At 44.2% G+C, this 24,284-nt stretch overlaps 1 protein-coding gene across 1 annotated transcript in view; it reads right to left on the bottom strand.

The window, feature by feature from the left end:
• Positions 1–8,271: 8,271 nt before the first annotated feature.
• The window catches only part of fhip1b (FHF complex subunit HOOK interacting protein 1B), a gene marked incomplete at both ends in the record, with an annotated part of 30,961 nt that continues 14,948 nt past the window's right edge, over positions 8,272–24,284 (bottom strand). Inside the window, 8 exons of the mRNA XM_080752449.1 lie at positions 8,272–8,609; positions 10,593–10,755; positions 15,094–15,272; positions 16,276–17,691; positions 18,795–18,964; positions 20,252–20,331; positions 21,155–21,322; positions 23,714–24,001. Coding sequence (XP_080608575.1) covers positions 8,272–8,609; positions 10,593–10,755; positions 15,094–15,272; positions 16,276–17,691; positions 18,795–18,964; positions 20,252–20,331; positions 21,155–21,322; positions 23,714–24,001 — 2,802 coding nt within the window. The remainder of the gene's footprint in view (positions 8,610–10,592; positions 10,756–15,093; positions 15,273–16,275; positions 17,692–18,794; positions 18,965–20,251; positions 20,332–21,154; positions 21,323–23,713; positions 24,002–24,284) is intronic.

Here is a 24,284-nt window from a genome sequence, read left to right as displayed (position 1 = left end):
GAAGAGAGTCATTTTATGTTTGGTTGCTCTCAGGTGTTGCGTGCTGAAAATAGCCGATCTACAAGCTTGTAGATCTGCTATTTTCAGCACGCAACCAAGTGTAAAATCAGTCATTACGATGCCATCAAGGCCTGCCAAAAATACATTTTAGTTGACTAAATCAACTGTAAATTCAGTCGCCTAAAATGTTATGATATTTAGTCGACTAAAATTAGACTAAAGCTAACACTTTTCAGGTGACTAAATTATGACAAACTAAATCAAACTGTGCTGTCAAAAACAACACTGATGGGGAAGCAGCGCAGCAGGTGCTCTGAGCCTTTGATCAGACAGAGGTCTGTCATTATTCTGACCGATCAGAATCAAGCATTCAACCAAGCAGTGTAACTAGTAAGACGCCTCAGGGCGACAAGCGACCTCGCGCCATGTCTTGGCCATCTGGCCAGTGATGTATATCGGACCAGTTACCCATATGGAGATCCATGTACTGTATATGGAGATATGATGTGAGAGCCCAAATGCTTACTCGGTTATTCATTATGTGAAAATCCAATGACGTCTATCACATCTGACATCATACATACAATCCCTTTTATGCCCATACATGGAGATCCCTGTCTGAACCAGCCATCTGGTAGATCTGTTAGATATGGGCTTAATATTGATGACATCAGGGATCTCCATATAAGGGCATAAAAGGGATTCTGTTAGAGTGGTTCCCATGACATCACAACATACAATCCCTTTTATGCCCATACATGGAGATCCCTGCTCTGAGTATCTGATATCACTGTGATGTCACCTGTGATGTCACAGTGATGTGTCTGTCAGGGGAACCAGGCGTTACCCGTCCGGACGGGCAGATACGGTCAAGATGTGACGATTCTGACAGTAAACTGCGACCTAAGGTCGCAATAAGTGATGTTGAAAACATGTTTGATGGTCATTATCACACATGCCTCTCGAGATCATTTGTACCTAATTTGGTGGGTGGGTATCATATCATCATGTTTGTGCAACAAACAGTAACATTTGTAGCATTTTGTTGTGTCTACCAGTCGGTCTGAGTGAAATCGCTTTTGGCTGTGCTTTTAGAAGCCTCTCAATGTGTGATTCAAATGTGGGGCTGTTCAGACAATGTGTGCAGCAGGATCCTTTGGCATTTTTCATAAAATAGACATAATCCCTGCCTCCCGGCCTTCTGGCTTGGAGGCAGGTGTTATGTATACTAAACAGAGGCCACCAACTCACAATGAAAACACACTGAGCATCCGCAGGGGCGTCACACCACATTGTGGGCCCTGGGTACAAGGATTCACTGCGGGCCCCCCATGAATGTTAACTATTGAAAAATAGCAGATATACAAGCTCACAGCGCGGCACCGAGTGCCGCGCTGCGAGCTTGTAGATCTGCTATTTTTGAAAAATCTTGAAAATGTGTGCCAAGAAACCTATGTTTCCATGTCAGTGATGCTCAAACTTTTTCATGTGAAGGACCCCCCCATCTCAAAATATTTCGTTCCAGGGACCCCCCAGAAGCAAAATTTGAGTTACAAATGTTCACTTAAAAAATACATATATTCAAAGATTTGCGCACATTTTCACGACTTTTCAAAAATAGCAGATCTACAAGCTCGCAGCGCGGCACTCGGTGCCGCGCTGTGACCTTGTATATCTGCTATTTTTCAATAGCTAAAGTTACTAGGGCCTCTCCACCTTGGGCCCTAGTAACTCAGTCCCACTTTCCTACCCCTTGTGACGCCCCTGAGCATCCGCAATGTAGTCCATTTGGCATTAGTGGGGAAGAAAGAGGCGAGGACATGTACAGTATTGCTAGGTAAAACATTTATAAATTAATAAACATTCCCTTTTTAGTGTCTCTTTACAGATCTTTCCACAACTGTATTCTTTCTTTTTTTTTAATGATTTTAAAATATAGAAAAATATTTCTGACAACATTCAACATCATTTCTGCGTGATTCTCATTCAGTCCTGTTGGTTAATTCATTCACCCCTGCATTTCGTAGACCCATTGGTTTATACATTATTTACATGTACTCCTCAGTCCATCTCCTGTTTCAGCTTCTGCGGAGGACACCAGAGCATGGTTTTGCATAGATTCCAGGGGAGAAATCTCAGAGGGGGAGAGGAGTCAAGCTCAAAGCAAAGGGAAAAAAATATCACATGAGGATGCAATGCAAATGGTCAAATTCCTCCAGAAACCTTGTACCCCCAAGTTTAAAATTTGTATGTTGTTTTCGTTAAGTAAAGCCCTACTTCAACATACAAGACTGCCGCGCAAAACTAGTGAAAATAGCAGATCTACAATGTGTGCGTGTAGATCGGCTATTTTCAATATCTTAAATCGCTTTAAAATGATAAATACAAAACTAACGGTTTTGGACAGACAAGGTTTCCACCCGACAACGACGATATGCTGTATACATTCTGAAGAAATACAAAAAACAAAACAAAAAAATGTTTTAACAAAATGACAATGGCGATTTAATATAGCCAATGTTCTTTCAATTGTAAATATTGTTTGGAGTGTGTGTGAATGGCATCCATCACTGCTTTTAATACTCTATTTGTCTATAGCCTACAAGACTCCATCTTAGAATTGACAACTGTCATTAATTTGGCCATAATATAAGTCATTGGGTTAGTGCTGCAAAAGTGTGTAGAGTTTAGTTTTGCTGTCCAAGCTTCCATTAAAACAATTCCTTTTAAGTAATTATGTAAAACATGTTAGTCTATTTCACAACCCTTGTAGCACCGTTGTCATTACAACGTTTGTCTATACGGAAGGAACGCTGAGGATATTATGTAAAGCAACTCTTTCTAACTGTAAAATACATAAATAAAATACATTTCCGTCAGGGGCAGACACTCGAAAATACATTTTTTGAATAGTGTTTAAAGAAGTTGCCAAAAAAAAACATATTTATGTGAAGTGGATATCGTGGAAAATATACCTGTCAAAGATGACATCAATCAAAAATAACTTAAATTAGAAAGTTACACAGTATGAGTTTAACAGCATAGCCTACATCATCACTTCTGTAAATGTAGGATTTCTCTCATGTTTAAACCTTTATTATCAAACAACCAGGTAATATTTTAGCGATTTGGAAACTATTGTAAATTATACTGAATGACTGTTTTGTAATCTTGTATAATTCTAATGTTTCTGACAAGTCATTTGGTTTTATTATCCAATGATGTAATCTTTTTTTTACTGGATTTGACTGTCTTTCAAGGCTTAAGGGCCATTCACAGATTTCACACTGAGCACTATAACTATAAAAAATATCCACAAGTTTCCGCGGGAGTTTACTGGAGACTATCGGGACCAAACTTCCGGGTTTAACAGCAGACATACAAGCTCACGTCGCGTCGCAGATGCAACCCGTTGTGAGCTTGTAAATCGGTGCCGGAAGCTCGGTACAGACGTCTGCGCAATGCACTATGGGGCGTTGGAAACTCGTGGAAGGTTGCAAAATCGCTCTAAGCCAAGTGGATGGCAGGGTTCACACCAACTATAAAGAGAAAATACAAACAATGGTGAAAGATGCCCAGTGGGAGGAATGGTGCTTTAGTTTGGTCTGGTGCCTTAGACTTTTAAACCTCTCATGAGCCAGAGTAGACCAAACATCCTCAGCATTCTTAAACGTGTGGAAACTGACAAAGCTAAATTGTATCCCAATGTAGTTTTCTACTTTTTAATATTTCTGCAAACTTTCTTGTCTGCCATTTATTTATTTAAATTCATATTTTTTAATTACTAAAACAGGTTTTAGATGATAGAGAATGATATACAGCAGTAAATGAACAAGATTCATTATTCTTATAATTATTATTGTTTATATTCTGTACAATTAAGCAGAATTTTCATCCACAATCAATGATTGCTTATTTGAATGTGTGAATTTTCCATCACCTGTTACAGCAATTATCCATGAGAGGGGCATTGAAAAACAGTTTCAGGCATCTCCTCGTTATATAAAATGTCTTTGGTGTTCATGAAACAGACTGTACAATACAACATTGATAATGGCCAGCTATATGATCCCTTACAATGTGTTTACCGGTAGAGTCGCCGCAAAGAAACTCGCAGAGATTTTTATTCTTGTATCTGTTTTACTGAGAATAAGGTTAGATATAGCTTTAGGAATAAGCATATCTTTCTGAGGTTAAGATTAGGAATAGGGTTAGGTTTTGGCACCGTTTTACTGAGGTTAAGGTTATGAATAAGGTTAGGTTTAACCGTTTATATAAGGATATTAAGGATCTCAATGGAAAATAACAAATAAGCCTTGCCTTGCCCGAGTTTCCTTTTAGTTGACAATGTATCAGTGAACTGTACCGTCAGGAAACTGTACCTTTTCCTATCCAAAACTTCTAATAAATACCTCAGTCAATCAATCAATCAATCAAAAGGCATAAACCATCAGCCCAGGACAGTTTCTTTACAGCGACTCTTCTGGTATTCTACAATGTTTGTCCAAGTCTACCACTAACCATCAACAACTGATCATATTGTATACATTGACAGTGATATATATTTAAAAAAAAAAAACTCCCTTTTTAAACAAAAATAAAAAATAAAATAAAAAAAGCTAAAGCGGGAATCTAGCAAATAGCGTGGGCTATCTGGCTCCATGGACTCAATAGTAGAAGCAAATGAGACATGTTTTCTTAACAGATGGAAGAAATGCAGGTTGGACGGACAGACGGACAGACGGACAGACGGACGGACGGATCTAGTAAAACAGTGAGTGTTTCACTTTCCTCCTCCATCGAAATTGTGAATAGCTGCTGGCGAGAACTGGGAGCAGTGGTGTAAAGCAACTAAGTACATCTACTTAACTACTCTACTTACAGTAAGTACAATGTTGAGGTATTTGTACTTTACTTGGAGCATTTCCAATTTCCACATTTCCACAATTTTACTTCCACTTTCAGTAAATGTTGAATTCCAGACTTTTACTTGTAACGGAGTACTTCTACATTGCAGTATTGATACTTTTACTTAACCCATTCAGGCCTAGAATTATTGAATGCTTTAACCAGTGAAAAAAATAGCAGATATACAAACTAAATATTTTGAGATGGGGTTCCGTGGGCAAATAAATATCAATTTGGGGGTCCTTCACATGAAAAGGTTTGAGAACCACTGACATGGCAGTCTCTCAAGAACAGACTAACTGAGCTCCAGTTAAGTGAAAAGGACCTTTTCTTTGACGATGGCTAAGCCAGATTGCTGACATAAAAAAATAGGTTTTTCAACAAAAAAAAACCTTAGAAAGATCCAAAAGACAGTTATAGAATCGGGTCAAAATTCTAATTTTCACAACTTTAAAAAAATAGCAGATCTACAATCTCGCAGCGCGGCACTCGGTGCCGCGCTGTGAGCTTGTATATCTGCTATTTTTCAATAGTTAAAGCATAAAATAATGATACACAATAATGTGTACCCGTTCTGAATGGGTTGTTAAGTACCTTTCCCACCACTGACTGGGAGTGAACCAGCAGCTCTGCTCAGCACCACAGGGCCAGATATCCACAGGCAGGTGACGATGACTCACTAGCCGGTGAAATCTCTCCATGAGGGAACGCTTTCAGCTTAGCACCCTGACAGAGCAACACAAAACACCTACTTCTTTTAGAAGTACTTTCTTATGTCTATAGATAAAATGAGCCTACAGTATATTATTGTCATGAGAAATATTAGTCGACACGTCATACAAATTAATTCTGTCACACAAAATAATGAGGTTTCATTTTCTTTTTTTCCTACAAAAAAATGTCACTAATAATCTTTTCAGAGCAGAGGACCGCAGCTATGGCTTTTGTTTTATTGACAAGGCATGATATTTGTCAAAAATAAAAAACGTGACGGCATATCCAATCATCATTTTAAGAGAAATTTGATTTTGTATGACACGATGGCAAGGCAGTGGTTCCACTGCAAAGGATGACATTGAGAGCATGGCTAGTATGTGCAAAGTTGGATCCTTTCACAAAGACCGGGGGTCTCGGGATGGATTTTCAAACACACTCGTGCACTCATACATTACATCACTACCACACACCACTTGAAACCTTGAAATACAACAAAAATAAATCAACAAAAAAACATAAAGTGATTATAGTGTCTTGGCGAAAATCTTCAAACACTGTGTGGGGCTGCAATTACTCTCAACTTCGAAAAAACACAAAGAATAAATAAGCCGCTGACTGCAACACCGGCATGGTCATTGGTCAGAGCCCATGTTGACCCTTCCACATCCTCAGACACACTTCTACAATTGGTACCGGACAGAAGAAAAAAGGCGAAATGAGGCTAATAGCTGATGCACTGGTTAAAGTTGGTTATTAGTGTTAACAAAAAATAGCAGCATGTTCAGTTCCGAATGATTCTATCTTGCCGACTGTAATTTGGCCCGTCTCTGTTCACGACTTGATTTGAGACAAAACTTAAAATTTGGTGAGAAACGCGAGTGGGCAATAACTGGAGAACACCCTTAACCCATTTAGACCTAGAATTAGAAGGATTCAAAAGACACCTATAGAATCGGGTCAAAATTCTAATGTTCACGACTTTTAAAAAATAGCAGATCTACGAGCTCGCAGTGAGCTTGTATATCTGCTATTTTTCAATAGTTAAAGCATAAAATAATGATACACAAAATGTGTACCCGTTCTAAATGGGTTAAATGCTTCGTTTCAAGTTGGTTTTTTGGAGACAATGATCCGCTTCATAAAAGATATCAACGAACGCCACACGAAGCAGTCTTTTTAAAGTTCAAAGAGATTACCGATCTTGAACGCCGATTGCTCACTATAAAGATTCCCTTCCCTTCTATCTCACAGACTCCCTCTTCTTCCTCAGATTGAAGCACAAGACAACCAGAGCGGCGCTGCCTTTTCAATTCCCCGATCTTCCGTGATAACAGATGCATGGCTTCATAACGGACCAGACAGGAGTCATTCCCTAAAACAATGCGACTTCGAACACACACACACACACACACACACACACACACACACACACACACACACACACACACACACACACACACACACACACACACACACACACACACACACACACACACACACACACACACACACACAGTATAAAAGACACATGCACACATGTTACTGATATGTCTAGAAAATGGATGGTGTACAAAAGAAAGCATGTTGAAACCAAAAGTACAAGAGATGTTATTCATAAAATAAAATAAAACCACAAATTGAATTACACAAAGTGTCTTTCCAGTATTATACTGGTTTACCGATTCAGAGGGGCGAGAGAGTCGCTCTCCCACGCCTCCGCTCTCGTTCACGTCTCACTCCTTTCACAGATATCGAGTCTCTCCAACAATGAGGTGGTATGTGTTGAAAATGTAAAAAAAATGTAAAAAGAAAAAAACACCACTTCACATGCTTCGGTCGGTTTACTTCCTGTTGGCTGGTATCCTTGAGGAGACAACCAGCTCTATCCATGATTGATGTGATACCATGTCAAAATGATCAAATAAAACAAAGGGCTTGTCCTAGATAGAAAAATGCTCAAAGCTGATTGGATATTTCAGGAAGAGTTGATTGAATATAGCCTATGGTCGGTGCTCCTTTTTTTTCCAAACAAAAGAAACATTTTTGGGGTCTTATTGTCTAAAACTTCCGGGAGGAAAACCTCTCGTCTACACCGAGCCTTAAAATATCCTGGCCATCACTTGATTTGAGCTTAAAAAGGGAAAGCGGACAAACTAGCACCAAGTGTGTGCACCTATTTTCCTTTATCAGCGGATTTAATTTACCGCACTATACTATGGCATGGTATGCGTATATACAAGCTCCCAAATCAAGAGCATCTATTGAGATTTACTGTGTATAATATCTATACATAAATACTATATACATGATATGCACAGTATCATAGAATTTGACATGTCCATTTTCTCCTTATATATATAATTATATATAGGTATCCTATATGAATTTCAATAAAAAACAAAAGAGCAATTGCAATCATCTACAATGTTCCTAAAGTCACTGTTGACTCGACCCATTTCTTTAACTATGGCAAAAACAACCATTTCTCAGTGCTCCTGTCTGCCCTCAGGTGGCAGGAGGGTGTCAGTGCAGGTTTCCAGGCCACAGCTGGAGCTCATTGATGATCCTCCCATGTGTGTGCTTTGTGCGGTCGCACAAACAGGAAGCTATTAACGGAAGCCGGAAGAGCGACGGGTTTAGGGGTCCTTACTCCTCTGCCCCCTGGCTGTGAGGGAAGGGCATGGCGACGGCGTGCTCTTGGGCCAGAGCGGCCAGCTCCTTGAGGAACTCGCTGAAGATGACGGCGCAGTAGACGGCGTTCTTCACCCGCAGCGCCTCCGCCTGTTTCTCCAGCGAGGAGGTCCCCCCTACGCCGCCTCCCCCTCCTCCTCCGCTGGCGGCCCCGCCCCGGAACAGGGCGCTGTGCAGCGACTGGCCGCCGTCGCGGACGTGCGCCAGGGCCAGCTGGGCGGCGTGGCGCGCCCTGGTGGGGCTGTTGGTGTGGCGCAGGATCAGGTCGCCCAGCGACGGCTTGCGGCTCTTCACTGGAAAGAACACAGGGAGAGATGGAGGACGGTTTGGTCTGTGAGTCACAGCAACAGCACCACATCTGCTGTACTTAGGACTGCTCATGGAGGAGAGAATCTGACTGTACTTAGGACTGCTCATGGAGGAGAGAATCTGCTGTACTTAGGACTGCTCATGGAGGAGAGAATCTGACTCCAGCATTTGATCTGCAGTCTAATTTAAAGCAAGGTTTCCATTACCCGGTAAGCCGTATGCAGGGCACCCATTGGCCGACTGGAATCGTAATAGGCCCTATGCACAGCAGCCATTTTTGGAGAGAAGTTGGATGGTCTTCTCACTTCCTTCAAAGGTGTTACCAATGATACTAATGAAGGCTCTGTTCCATTTCATGTTGCACAGTGGTTCTCAAACCTTTTGAACACTCTCAGAGTAACACCTTTTAAGGGGTCATTTGAAACCCCCAAGGAAGCACGAGGGTCCCTGAGACCCACTGGTGTAGCAGAGTGTTTCTAGCGAGCCAACATGCACAATATCAGCACCCTGACCCTGTTTGAGCAGAATGGAACAGAGCCTTCATTAGTATTATTGGTAACACCTCTGAAGGAAGTGAGAAGACCATCCAACTTCTAGCCAAAATGGCTTCTGTGCATAGAGCCTATTGGCTGTTAACCCATTTAGGACTGCAGGCTGATTCTAAAATTGTCTTCTAAATCCTGTCCTTATATATAGTTTTCTGAAAAACCATAGATATATATACTGTACACCATTATTGTTTTCGTACATAATGCCTTGTCGGCCCGCGGCTTGTGATTGGCTGAACCGGAGGCCAGTAGTGCCCCGCTGCGTTCGCTTGGACCGCACGGAGGTGCCGAAAGTTTCGAAGATTTCGACGAAGATTTCGGCAGTGCATCTATAATAAAGTACAAGAACGCTACAATAACGAGATGTGTCGCCCACGCATATGCTTGACGTGTATTACATTATGACTGGCAAAATGTTACATTTAACCGGAACAATGCGATACTTGCCAACCGGAAACCCCAGTTTTAAAGTTTGATAAAGTTTGATAAAATCTTTGAGACACTGAGCCACAGATACAAACACACACACACAGACGCCAACTCATGAAAAGGGAAAAGGAATCTCGGCGCGTAGGCTGATTGAATATCCCAGTAAGGATAGGATCGGCGTGGAGCCCTGCCATGGCTGCCAGGCTCTAATAGCCAGACATCACGACCATATGACGGCTATCTCCTCTCGCTCTCCTCCTGCTGGGTCCGCGGCCCATACCATCTCATTACCGAGCTCAGCAAGCACAGATGGCGCAAATCATCTCAAATGGAGTCCTGGCCGCGTTATTCGTTTATTATCTGTACTGCTACCAGGGGCGTCGCACCAACTTCTGGGCCCCGGGGTACAAGGATTCACCGTGGGGCCCCTGTGCTTTAACTATTGAAAAATAGCAGATCTACAAGCTCACAGCGCGGCACCGAGTGCCGCGCTGCGAGCTTGTAGATCTGCTATTTTTGAAAAATCATGAAAATCTTTGAATATTTCAAATCCTTCTAAGGTTTTTTTTAAAAAAAATCTATGTTTCGATGGCAGTGGTTCTCAAACCTTTTCATGTGAAGGACCCCCAAAATGATATGTATTTGGCCACGGACCCCTCATCTCAAAATATTTAGTTCGCTTAAAAAATACATATATTCAAAGATTTGCGCCCATTTTCACGACTTTTTCAAAAATAGCAGATCTACAAGCTCGCAGCGCAGCACTCGGTGCCGCGCTGTGAGCTTGTATATCTGCTATTTTTCAATAGCTAAAGTTACTAGGGCCCCTCCACCTTGGGCCCTAGTATCTCAGTCCCACTTTCCTACCCCTAGTGACGCCCCTGACTGCTACCTCTCTCTTATGGGCGTGGTGCTACGAGCCAGTGTCAAGCCTGTGTGTGTGTGTGTGTGTGTTTATTCTTTTATATCATGCATTCTGTCTGTGCTCACCTAGCGAGTCGGAGCGTCTCAGTGTATGGGCCGCCATGGGAGATTCTGTCCAGTCTACTTTGCTGCGGGCTGCCAGGTACCGCTGGGCTTTCCTAAGCATGGCGGGGAAGTCCTCGTGGGAGGCGGCGAACGCCTCGATGCGGTTCTTCACAGAACCCAACACCTGGGGGTAAACATTTGTATGAGGAAACATTGGCAAGGCTGTAAGATGCCTCCAGTCTAGATACTTTTGAGCTACTTCCTAATCGAATTCTAGTTCACAGAGTATAGTTTACAAGTATGTAACCTTTCATATTGACAGCATGAAACCTTTCATATTGACAGCATGAAAGGGACTATACTGGCTGTGTGAGGTAGGGGGCAGCAAAGAGCAGTAGACATAACTGTAGTGTGTGGGCTCATATTATATGACTAATGGATATGTTGGGGGGAATCTAGGGACAACAAACCCTCTACTCACACAACTCTGTAATATGAGCAGTGGTGGAAAAAGTACTCAAATGTTTTACTTCAGTAAAGGTATCAATACTGCAATGTAGAAATACACTGTTACAAGTAAATGTTTGGAATTGTCCGGAAACTTTACTTGAGTAAAGTACAAAAGTATTGGTATCAAAATGTACTTAAAGTACCAAAAGTAAAGGTACTCAATTCTCAGGATGTCCCATCCCATTGTATAAAAATCTATTGAAAATAGCATATCTACAAGCTCAAAATGCGTCGCAATGCGAGCTTGTAGATGGGCGTTTGTCAAATGGTCGAAATGTATATAAGTGGTTAATGTATTTTTGGTGATAATACTGTAATCAAAATCTACAAAGTAACTAGTAACTAAAGTTTTTAAATAATTGTAGTGGAGTAGAAGTACAATATTTGAATCCGAGATGTAGTGGAGTAGATGTAAAAGTATTGGAAATTGGAAAAGTAAAGTACAAATAACAAAGTACAGTACTTAATCAAATGTACTTAGTTACGTTCCACCACTGCACACAACTCTCCAATATGAGCAGAAGAGATGCCTACTGATTGGCTCTGGGATCAAATCAAGTTAGTATTATTTGGTATCAAGTACAGTACGGGTTGTATTTTGTAAAGGAATATAAAACAATGGAAATGTCTTTTATACCAAATTATGACAGAATATTTGGTGTACCTAAAACGTAAACAGTATGCCATTTTTGCTTTTGCTATACATGCTATCATCCTCATTTAATTCCAGAATCAGATTTAGAACTTTGTTTGGACAGCATCTGCAGATAGTATTCTTCTATTATTGTTAGCATTCTTCTCTGTCAGATGTGGGTACCTCCTGCAGTAAACTAAATAGCTGTTTTCTATTTATAGACAGTTTTTAACAGAAGAATGCATCTAATACTAACAAGACCTTTTTTCCATTGAACAGAACAGGCCTGGTTAACCACATCAACACTGGTCATCCCAATTTGGGCATGTCATTATAGAGTGAAATATTTATAAAACTAGAAGCAGTGCTCGTCGGGAGCACAGGTCTCTCTGCCAGGTCAGGTATGTTATTGTGGCCTCCTGGTGGCGCTATAATAGACCAATATGAAAAGGGTGCCATGTCTTCTTCTGCCTTTAACGGCAATCGGATGCTGCATTCATGACTTGAGGAATTTTGTTCCAAAAATGTGTTTTACAAAAGTCAACCTGCCGGTGGCGCTATAACAGGCCAATGTGAAAAGGTTGGAATTCGTTCCTCGACCCAGTGGGAATGTGTGCAAAACTTCACAGAAAGGTAAAGGTTTTTTGCCTCTGGGAAGTGTGCATACAAAGTTTTACACTGAGCGGTGGACTTGTAGGTAAAAACACGAATAGGCCTGTTATAGCGCCACCATGAGGCTGATGCTAAGATATGTACCGTATGCACTTAATTTAGGAGAGAATATCTCAACTGTTCTTGGCTAATATGACCCCAAGGAACAACATAAGAACTGTGCGAAATTCTCTATCCAGGATGAAATACCCGAACATGACCACCACGCCCCTTTAACCCATTTAGGCCTAGGATTATTGACTACTTTAACCATTGAAAAATAGCAGATATACAAGCTCACAGCGCGGCACCGAGTGCCGCGCTGCGAGCTTGTAGATCTGCTATTTTTGAAAAAGTCGTGAAAATGTGTGCAAATCTTTGAATATATGTATTTTCAAAGCGAACGTTTGCAACTCAAATTTTGCTTCTGGGTGGTCCCTGGAACTAGATATTTTGAAATGGGGGTCCGTGGCCAAATAAATATAATTTTGGGGGTCCTTCACATGAAAAGGTTTGAGAACCACTGACATAGTAGTCTCTCAAGAACAGACTAACTGAGCTCCAGTTGAGTGAAAAGGACCTTTTCTTTGACCATGGCTGGCCAGATTGCTGACATAGAAACATAGGTTTTTTCCAAAAATCTTAGAAGGATTCAAAAGACACTTATAGAATCGGGTCAAAATTCCAATTTTCACGATTTATAGCAGATCTACAAGTATCACGATTTATAGCAGATCTACAAGTTCGCAGCGCGGCACTCGGTGCCGTGCTGTGAGCTTGTATATCTGCTATTTTTTTTATATTTAAAGCATAAAATATTGTGTCATAATGTGTTCAGGCCTTGCAGGGTTAAAAATGACCTGATCTTCTAAACCAGCGGTAGGCAACCTGCTGCTATAAAGACACATGGTCCTCTCCCAGGGCTCCCTAAAGCCCGTATTAGAGTGTACGGTGGAGAGCTATCCACCGCAAATTTGAGGTGGAAAGCTTTCCACCTCAAGACAGAAAATAAGTGCAGGACATCATAGTCACGGCCCACGGTGAAGTCCTTTACCCGTCTAGACCTTCTTATTATAACTCTATGGTCTAGACCGGTTCAGGTCGACCAATCAGTGAACGGGGTGTAGAGCCTGTCTGTCTGATAGTAAAAACAGAGAGATGTGTTGGAACTCGCGGTGGAAAGCTCTACACCGTGAGGAATGATGTAACGTTGTAGTTTCATGACTCAAAAAGACTCGAAAAGACTACACCGCGGTGTAAAGCCTTCCACCGCCCAGGCGACTATGATGCCGGCTTAAGAAGTATGTAAAAGATAATTAATAAAATAATACTTTATGCAGAAGCAGAAGTCATAGTTATTCTTACATTCTCCTATTGGAAAGAAAAGTGTTGCCTATACACCAGATAAAAATAAGAAACTAATTATTGAAGGAAAATGAAGAATATATTAATGCTTGGATATGTTGCTTGCTTTCACCACCAACGCATGCTGGCTTATTGGTGTATTTGATCTGCTTTGACAAACAATAAAAATAAATAATGATAAAAAAAAAGTTATATTGAAAGACCAGAAAAGGCACAAATTAATATATAAAGCAAACATCTTTTTGCGTTTCCAAACTGATTTTTAATAAACTTTTGGGACAAAAATGGCTCTTTTGATAATAAAGTTGGCCTACCCCTGTTCTAAACCGTTTGTTTAAGGGGACATATAAGTTTGTAACAATTCTAATTTAGACAAAACAACATGAAATTGACACCAAGTTTGTATTTGTAGCTCATCTGGTCCAATAGTAAAAGCCAAAGTTGTTTTGAGATGGTGGTCATATTGAATTTGACCACAATGATAACCCCGAGAGTCGCTGGGCACCCTTCCTAAATCATTAGAGCAATTAGAGCATGCCATGGGTTACATCTGGGACAAATTTGGTGCTTTTACACTGATTAGTGCAAAAAATGTCCCTAAGGCCCTGGACAATAAGAAGTTGACAGTTTTTTATCATTTAACTGATAACAGACGGACGCACTCACGCACAGATGGATGGACAGGGGTCTACAAGCTCATAGCGATCCACAAGCTCATAGCGCGGCACTCGGTGACAAGCTACAGTATGAGCTTGTAGATTTGCTATTTTTGAATACTCAAAGTGGTTCAAATGTAGTGACACAGATGCTTTCTGGGTTTTAAAGATTCACAGGGTTCCCCATTTTTACCAATTAATTTCCAAAACTTTTCCAGAATATTTAACCCAATTTCCAGGACTATATAACAATAATTCAGCTCAATAACAGGTCGCTTACTCCTATGCGCAATGCCCAAAGACAGGTAGTGTATGCCAGTGGTTCTCAACGTTTTCAGTCCGTGACCCCGAAATAATCATGTTTTAACTGGGGACCCGGCACTCTGACGAGCACTAAGAGTTGAGGAATTTTGTATAACACGGTTCTATTGTGAAAATAGCAGATCTACATGCTCACAACGCCTCGCAGCATGTAGATCAGCTATTTTCACAATTTCTGCCTCTATATATTTGACAATTTGGCCCATGTTTAATTTGTCATTTCAGAGGTATTAACAAAATCAATAACCAAAGACAATGCATAGCTATTTTTTCCAGGACCTTCCAGGACCCTGGAAAAATATTTTTCTAATTTCAAAATATTTCCAGGAATTTCATGACCGTGGGAACCCTGGATTCAAGAAGCCCAGGCTCCGGTGTACCGTACCTGGATGAGTGACTTGACGCTGGGCTGGAAGACCATGTTGGTGTTGAGCAGAAAGGAGCGCAGCAGAGGCTGAGGGTAGCAGGCCAGCTGGCCCACGATGCCCGTCAGCAGGATGTTCACGTACAGAGAGTTCTGCAGCATGTTCTCCAGCTTGGCAAACAGAACCACCATGAAAGGACCTGCGGACGGACGGACGGACAAACCATGAGTGACCTCTAGACCTGCTGCACATTATAAACAGAGCTGCTACCTTTAAACCCATTTTAAATATGTGCCTTTTTTTCCCTCTGTATACTATTTAAATTGTTTTGAGAAATAATAAATGCTGGTATTTGCTCCAAATCATTACAGTGTGACAGGCAAGAGTAACAGAGTGACACAACTGCTGCAGGTTTTCACACTAACTTGCTCCATGCGGTCGCAATAACATAAAATGTACAATATATAAAAGGACACAATGTCACTTACAGTAGCTCTGTAACGCTGTACCCCTTTAAATGTATATACACATTCCGCATTTTCATACATGTGTTTTCACATGCCAATAAAGCTCCTTTGAATTTAATTGAATTAGCAACTAGCATTTTGTCATGTTTATTTTCACAAATCGGGTCCTAACTCCTATTATTATTATTATATGATAGGATTTTAGAGTTGGATAGTTCCAGTAAAATGCCCCCAGGGTCCCTCTCTCCAGGTCGTTCTTGGATGAGCACTCCACTGGCGTCTCCAGTCATCTCCATCCTCCACACTTTCTGCCCCAATGCATCTTCCACGCGCCCTCTGGCCTCATGATCGATGCCTGTGTGTTGGCTCCCATAGCACAAATTTGCACCCTCTCTTCTTTGCAATTACTGACCTTAACACACTTTAAAAATCTTTTGTTTTACTATTATGCCTCAAAAGGCTAGACAGCAGCAGTGTTAAAAAAAAAAAAAAAAAACTCTTACACTATATATACTAATCTGACCGGCGTCACCCAGGGGTCTATACTAGACCCCCTCCCTTTCCAATCTCTTTGCTGAAAATAGCTGATCTACAACCACATGACGCGTCATAGATAGATAGATACCTTTACTAACTCAATCAGAGGTGGCACAGCAGTTAAGGTTACAAAGTTTCAGGGAAGTATGAAAAGAAAAGTCATGTTAAGTTGACCCCCCCAACTTAAGTATATCTCACCTGTGTAAGGCTGTCCGGTGGGCTGGCCCAGGGGCTTGACAGGACTACACAGCCCCACGGCGGAGCTCTCTCCCTTGGCCTCGCCTCCGGAAACCATGGCTGTCAGCTCGGCCTCCGGGGGCGAGGTCAGGCATTCCTCCTCCTCCTGCTGCTGCTGCCTGCTGGTCAACGGTGGATCCTCAGGCTGCCGAATGGCTCTGGTCCGCTCCCTTACCCGGTCCTCCAGTTCTCTCAGCTCCTGGGTGAAGGCCTCGATGCTGATGCCCTGGCCGTTGGAGTCTCCAGGGAGCTGGTGGTCACCTGGCGCCTGCTCAAGGAGCTCCTTGATCAGGCTCTCGACGGACTGCAGGCCCTGGTCTTTGAGGACGGGCTCCGAGGGCGCCGATGGCGTGTTGTTGTCGGCGGTCAGGGAGTTGGCGTCCGATGCCTCCTGGATGTTGGAGCCCAGAGACGCGATCTGCTTGGGACACGGAGGCGCGTTGTCGCTGATGTCGCCGTTGTCGATGTCGTCGATCTCGCTGTGCGCAGGCTGCGGTGGAGCAGTGCGGGGCTGGGGGGTGAGGAGGGCACCGTTTTGATTGGGGTTCTCATCCAGGTGCCGCTGCTCCCCCAAGTCTCTCTTCACCTTTTTCACCTCCAGCCCGACATCCCGGCTGTCGACGCAAACGTCCTGCTGTCCCGAGGTGCCGTTGAACATGGCCTGGTGGGTGATGATCATGGCAGAGGCGGGGAGGTGAGGGTCCGAGGAGGACGGGGGGCAGGAGTTGGACAGAGACGAGGGTAAAGGCGAGGAGGGAGGTAGGAGAAGAGGCTTGGGGAGAAGCTCCTCCCTCTGCAGACTCCTCTTCTTGGAGCGCGGCGTGAGGCTGATGCAGTTGTTCTTACCGATGGTGACGTCCCACTCGCCGCTGTCTCGCTCCGCGCTGCTCCACTCGGACCGCGCCGCCGCCACGATGGCCGCCCTCTGCTGGCCCGGAGGGGTGCCACCGCCGCCTCCTCCTCCCTGCTGGAAAGAGAAGTGCTCGGGGAACACGGCCAGGGAGGGGTTGGAGGTGGGCGGCGGGGGAGGCGGCGGGACCGCATTCGGGGAAGGGTTCTCCCCGTCGTAGGGGGCTGACCAGTCCCGGCAGGCCCAGGAGCAGTGCTCGATGCTCCGCCGGGCGTCCCGGAGGTACTCCAGGTAGCCCGACTCCCAGTCCAGACACTCGGTGGAGACCTGCTGCTGGTGGGGGGGGCTGTCAGGAGACAGGGGGTGGGAGGCACGGGGCGAGGAGGGCACCGTCTCTGTGCCGGTGGGCGTGGTGGGGCCCCCTCCTCCTCCCGACCCGCCGCTGCTCTGCCGCATGAACAGGGCCAGGCGGTTCGGGGTGCTGGGCCGCGGCTGGACCGGAGACTCTGAGCTGGGGCTGTTTAGCGCTGCAGAAAGTCACAACACAGACAGAAACAGGCTAAATTCATCTGTGGACTGTTAACCCTCTTAGAGAAATCTTTACAATCCTCAAACGAATGCGACAAAGTTTCCAAATTTAAATAACTAGGTGTCTTCTGTATTTATTCATTATTTAGTTTAATGTTTAATTCAATATTACTAGTTTACTGACTAGGTGTGGTTCTGACCTAAAGGTCTTCACTTACTAAGTCAGTAATGTCCATCATCACATGAGAACCTTACTGACGATAAACACGCGTAACACGGAGTTCAGAAATGCATGACTGGTACACATACTGCACAATAAATGAATTCTCACGCTTCATCTTTATCAAGCATGTCATGCATTCTTGAATTACAAGCAGACCCACTGACATTCATGGATGTTAATTCAAGCCGACTCTCATCTGATCTCCTGGTTTCAGTCAGGATCCTGACAGGCCCGACTACCAAGATGTTATAGAGATGTGTGTATTACTGTTAACTCTTACAGTGCCAATCCCGAAATAGTTCGGCTTTCGGGAACGGCACCAGGGTGCCGATCCCGAACTAGTTCGGCTTTAAAAAAAAAAAAAAAAAAAATCCGTCATCTGTTTACACGGCCCGCGAGAGCGTCGCGCCGCCGATATTTACCATCCACTCCAATGCAATCCAGGATCTTTAGAGCTCATTTTCTCTGTTTTTTCTCCCATGCATGAGGTGTGCAAGGTTTAATCATGGCTAAATTGCCGAAAATAGGGCTTCTAAAATGCTTGGTAGCCAATAGCTAACTTCTATATATATATGTATATATAGTCACTGTTGGGCAGAAACCTCTATCTTGTTTCAAATGTGTTTTTTTTTGTAAAGTAAAGCCCAGCTTCATCATAGAAAACTGTCGCACAAGACTAGTGAAAATAGCAGATCTACAAGCACACAACGCCTTGCACCGCAAGATCAGCTCGTAGATCAGCTACTAGTTTCAATCATTTTTAAAAGTGATAAATACAAAAGTAACGGTTTTGCAGACACAAGGTTTCCAGCCCCAACGATATAAATACCCGTAAACATCAGCCTGTAGATCTATTCTTATGTGGTGCCGATGGCTTACCTTTGCCCCAGAAGGCGGAGTCATCGTCCCGTTCACCAGAGGACCCTGTGCAGAGGCGGCAGCACTCTGGGATGAGTGACAGGAACTTGTCCGCCGACTTCCCGTATAGATCGGTCTCCCTGACAGCCCGGCGCTGACTCAGCATGACGTGGGTGCAGGGCAGCAGATACCTGGGGGGGGGGGGGGGGGGGGGGGGAGGCAAACACACCTACGCTTATTCACCCCTCCTACAACCTGGAGTATTTTCACTTTTAAACTAGAACCGCACTCTGTCGAGGTGCCAACCTGCGCCTCATGCTCTAGCAGGCCTAAGGGAATATTCTCTGTTGGCTTCAATGCGTTGCCCTGCAGAAAAACGTCTTTATCTCGGAATCTTTCTCCAAATCGCACCGATCGCCGAGAAACTTTTTTTCTTTCTCACCAGCCCGTATCTAAGCGACGGACAGCCGCCGTAACAATTTTTCTTTTCCGTGTGAAAGAAAACATCCTGATCTATATCACAACAACATAGTGAATTTCCACAACATGGCCCCGGTCGTGGCCTCCGTGGTTCTTCAAAATAAAGCGCAGTGAATGGCGGCAGAAGTTATCTAAATAATTAATCATATGTGTTAAGGAAAGTGATTCTCTACTCTTGAGCCTGGGGCTACACACTAGTACTGCACTGCTGCTGGCTTTAAATGGATTCCCTGGCTGTTGCTGAATGAAGAAGAAAGGCTGCAATCGAGTGGAATGACAGTGAGGTTGACACCTCGCGCCAGGCAGCTATGGCTCAGTAGGTAGAGTGGTTGTTTGGGAAACGGAAGGCCTTGCATGATCTCCTCTGCCGTCGCTGTGTGAATGTATAGTGCAGGGGTGCCCTGCGAGAGCGTAAAATGACCAGCTCAACATGATCTACCCACCCAATGGCAATTTACCTAAGAGAGCTTTGGAATAGCGGCACTGGTGTTAGATATAAGACAAACAAACTTGAAATGGGGAAAGTCTTCATCCTATTCTGTATGGAAGCGGTAGGTTTTGGGGTTCTTTGTAATGGTCCTGACTCTTGAAAACAAAGCATTGCATTGAAGGGGGAGGGGGGGGGGTGCCTACTTTAGAAGCCACGAAGGGAGCTGACAGGCCCTTCTTGATGTCAATCAATCAAGTCACCTTAATTCAAGTGACAGATGCCAAAAAGAGAGGTTTTGTGATTATTATTATAATATATATATTTTTAATAAATATCTTTCTTTATATTTCAATTATATATGTTTTAGGGGCATGTCAGGTGGTCTACCTGCACAGCCTTTGTGATCTACTGGTAGATCACAATCTATTTTGTGGGCACCCCTGATAGTGTGTGTGTGTGTGTGTGAATTGTTAACACACATTGGAAAGCACTATGGAAAAAGGCACTGTATAAACACAGACTGTTTCAGCCTTCGGGTGAAAAGACACACGTGTGCGTGCAGGTATACCTGAGAACAAGCTGCAGCATGAGGTCTTCACAGTTGAGGGAGAGAAGAGTCCTGAAGAGACTTAAAGACACCATGCAGAGCTGCAACAGAGAAACACACAACCGCACATGAAAAAAACACATTCAATCGGCTCTGAAACCAAATGAGGACACCCGTCTACTTTTGGTGGGTCCTTTTGACTGATAGTTAACTGAAGTTATCTATTCTCAAGCATGACCAATCAGACGGGATTGTTCATGATTCACTTGACATCACACTACTGTTCTAGGTCCGAGAACGTTTATGCCAGCTAAAGTATGTTTATGCCAGCTAAAGTACGTCTATGCCAGCTAAAGTATGTTTATGCCAGCTAAAGTACGTTTATGCCAACTAAAGTCTGTTTATGCCAGCTAAAGTACTTTAGTGCGAGAACCAACATGCTTTAACACAAGCGCCTCCAGCATTTTTTATGATTATCAGCAGTGCAATTAATGGTCAGGAGGTTTCACACACGGTAGTGCCAATTGTTACAACTGGCTTTTTATTGCATCTTGTTTAGCAATTTTATTGTCCATTGTTGGTCTGTTTTATTGGTCTAAGTGCCCTGTCCAGTCGACAGGGCGGTTCTCCAAATAAAGGGCAACAAGGGGAGTGCAATATTTGTTTCTTGGTTGGATATGACTGTCATACTGGAACACTGGCTGTCAGCAGAATATTGCTGACACACCCACAACAGGAACATCACTTCCACGCCGACTGTTTGGCTCGAAATATCTCAAACCAGAGGCCATTAGTTCAAGATGTATAGGCTCCGCTCGCTCTGTGTATCACATATTGTTGCTTCTTTCTAAATCCACACGCCACCCACACACACCCGGCCACACTAGCTCTATAGCATCTGGGCTCTCACACACACGCACTGACCCTGGAGTTGCTGCTGATGCGTGTGAGCAGCGTGTCCAGGATGGTGTCGTTGTCGTGGCGATGGAGCAGGATGAAGCGGAGGAAGGTTTTGAGCAGAGTCGTCTCTGTGACGCTGCGTAGGAACAGGTCCAGGTAGGCGGTGCTGGCGATCATCTCATCCACCGACGACTATAGGCGGGGGAGGGCGGAAGGAGAGGGAGAGAGATGACAGTCAACATTCAGAGGCCAGACACACTGCCAAGCAAAAATAACAACAGCAGCAAATAATGACGAGGCGCTTTTCACTGACAGACACCTGCTCGCCAACATCACAACTTCCCTGCTTACCCCCCGGCTCCACCGAGCGCGTCGAGCGTCGCGTCAACGTCAACGCTGGGAACGCTCCCGTTTTAATCAATGAAGGGTGCTCCACTGCCGACGTCAACGTCCGCGTCGGACGCTCAAATTCGCCCCGGTTCATTTTTTGACGGCGTCCGACGCCGGCACGACGCCGTCATTTTGGTGGAGCCCTAGCCTTAGCTAGACCAGGGGTTCCCAAACTTTTTTGTCTCAGGGCACCCCATACATATTCTTTTAATCCGAGGCACCCCTACATTATAATTTTCACTCCCAGCACCTTATATTTATAGCATATCGTCGTTGTCGGGTGGAAACCTTGTATGTCCAAAACCGTTCGTTTTGTATTTATCATCTGTAAAATGATCTAAACTAGTGAAAACAGCAGATCTACAAGCACACAATGCGAGGCGTTGTGTGCTTGTAGATCGGCTGTTTTCACTAGTTATGTGCGACAGTCTTGTATGATGAAGCAGGGCTTTGCTTTACCAAAAGACGTACACATTTGAAACTTGGAGATAAGAGGTTTCTGCCCGACAGTGACGATATTTTAGTGATTATGTTGCGAGGAAAACGTTGAGATAATAGCCATTTTGGTTAGACGTGTCCAAATAAATTCCAAATATTATCAAATGATCTCGCGGCACCCCTGGACTGCCGTCGCGGCACCCCAGGGTGCCCCCGTCACCCACTTTGAAAACCCCTGAGCTAGACTACGACTCTTCTTCAATCAAAGATTTGTTAGGCCATCCCAATGATAGCCACTAGAGGTGAAATGAGACACAGATCCTACAAATGGTCTCCTAAGTGGGCGCCAGCGTCTGTCGGCAAATCTCGCAAACGCACCAGTAAACTCTTTACTCTTTCCTGGTGCTAGATCCGGAGAGAGAGTCAGTGTGTTGCTGGGACAGAGAAAGGTCCATAATAAGGTAGATTTTCTCCTTATTTGTGTCTCTGAAGAATGCCATTTTAGTATGAACATTCTGGGAATGTTGTGTGGCTTGTGACGATCGGGTCCAATATTTAGTTCAGTGACCATGGGGTTAAAGAATGCTTCAGAAGATGCGTTCACGTTCACTCTCCCATTGGAAATTACTCCAACCTGCTACCCGTCTCCTAAAAAAGGTGTCAACCTACAGTACTTCACACTAGGGCATACACCAAATATTAGAATATTCGAATATCAAAGTCACTATTCGACATTGTTCACCGAAGGCGAATATTCGCTTATTTTTATTTTTTTATTGTTTTCTCTTTAAAAAATATATAGTTTATAAAGCTTGGCTAGATAGGAAGTCATAAGAATGAGTTGTCAATGCCACTGGTGGATGAATATAGCAGGGGTTCTCAAACCTTTTTAGGCTGTGACCCCCAAAATAAACATATTTGAACTGGGGACCCCCACCCTGACAAGCACTTGGAATTGTAGGTATTACATTTAATGTGACTCAGGTCCGCAGATAAATATTGTGAAAATAGCAGATCTACATGCTCACAACGCCTCGCAGCGCGAGGCGTTGTGAGCATGTAGATCGGCTATTTTCACAATGTTCGCCTCTTGCTTACTTAAAGTTATACCATGTAACTTTTTTTATAAAACAACTCTTAAAATTGTCCTAACTGTTAAATCGCTAAAGTTTTAGAACCCCCACTCCGTTAATTTCAGGTTCTAAAGCCTTCTCTTTATATGTTTTCTATGAGCCGTGAGGGGGGGAGAATTTCGCGGCAAAATGACGTCATCTGCATCATGTGTATACGTTGGCCAATCATATCGCAGATCATAAACACACGGTACACTACCGGCCAATCACAGGCGCATCTTGCTGACTTCTCAGGAAGTAGCTTGCCTCAACATAACAACAACATACTCGGGTGAAGGAGTCCGTTTCTCCGGAATGCCTGAACGCACAGGAACCAGGGACCCCTCTAAAGATAGATCTCGGCGAGGTGGAGGCAGACGCGGGGGTGTGAGGCCCGGCCGGTTCGCGGGGAAAAACGTCCGAAAGACGCGGACGCGACCACGGTTTGCTATACAGCTCTGACCACACTAATTCGGGAAGTAAACCCCGGAGATGGCGAGTCTTGCTATTTGCCTACCTTGTGCAGGGCGGGGCCCATGACGGGCACCAGGAAGCCTACCTTGTGCAGGGCGGGGCCCATGACGGGCACCAGGAAGCCTACCTTGTGCAGGGCGGGGCCCATGACGGGCACCAGGATGCCTACCTTGTGCAGGGCGGGGCCCATGACGGGCACCAGGATGCCTACCTTGTGCAGGGCGGGGCCCATGACGGGCACCAGGAAGCCGTTGTGGAGGTAGTCCAGCAGCTGTGAGCTGACCAGGGGGTGGGCCACCTGCACCACGGCGTTGCAGAACTCCAGCGAGTTCATGAACAGCACCAGCGAGGACACGCCCATCCAGTCCTCGCGCCGCAGCGCGTGCCAGTCGTCGCCGCGCACCTCGATCTTCCTGGGCAGCGAGGAGTAGAGGGCACTGAGGCCCGTGGCCAGCACCTGAGAGACAGAGAGAGAGAGAGAGAGAGAGAGAGACAGAGAGAGAGAGAGAGAGAGAGAGAGAGAGAGAGAGAGAGAGAGAGAGAGAGAGAGAGAGAGATTTATTCAAGGCATCTAAAACCACCAACCGCTCCAGCAGAGCAGCTCAGAGGACAACAGTAGAACACTTTATTCCTGCTGGGCGGTTTCCAGGACTCTCACGCGCGCGCGTGTGTGTGTGTGCGTGTCAGCTCAACCCTCCTTGGGTAAATAAATAAAAACAACTAGACCTGGCTGTTAAGAT

The sequence above is a fragment of the Nannobrachium achirus genome (genome assembly GCF_963921795.1).
Source record: "Nannobrachium achirus genome assembly, chromosome: 22".
In the NCBI taxonomy this organism is placed as follows: domain Eukaryota; kingdom Metazoa; phylum Chordata; class Actinopteri; order Myctophiformes; family Myctophidae; genus Nannobrachium; species Nannobrachium achirus.
The sequence above is the reverse complement of the archived record's forward strand: the minus strand, read 5'-3'. Positions and strand labels throughout refer to the sequence as shown.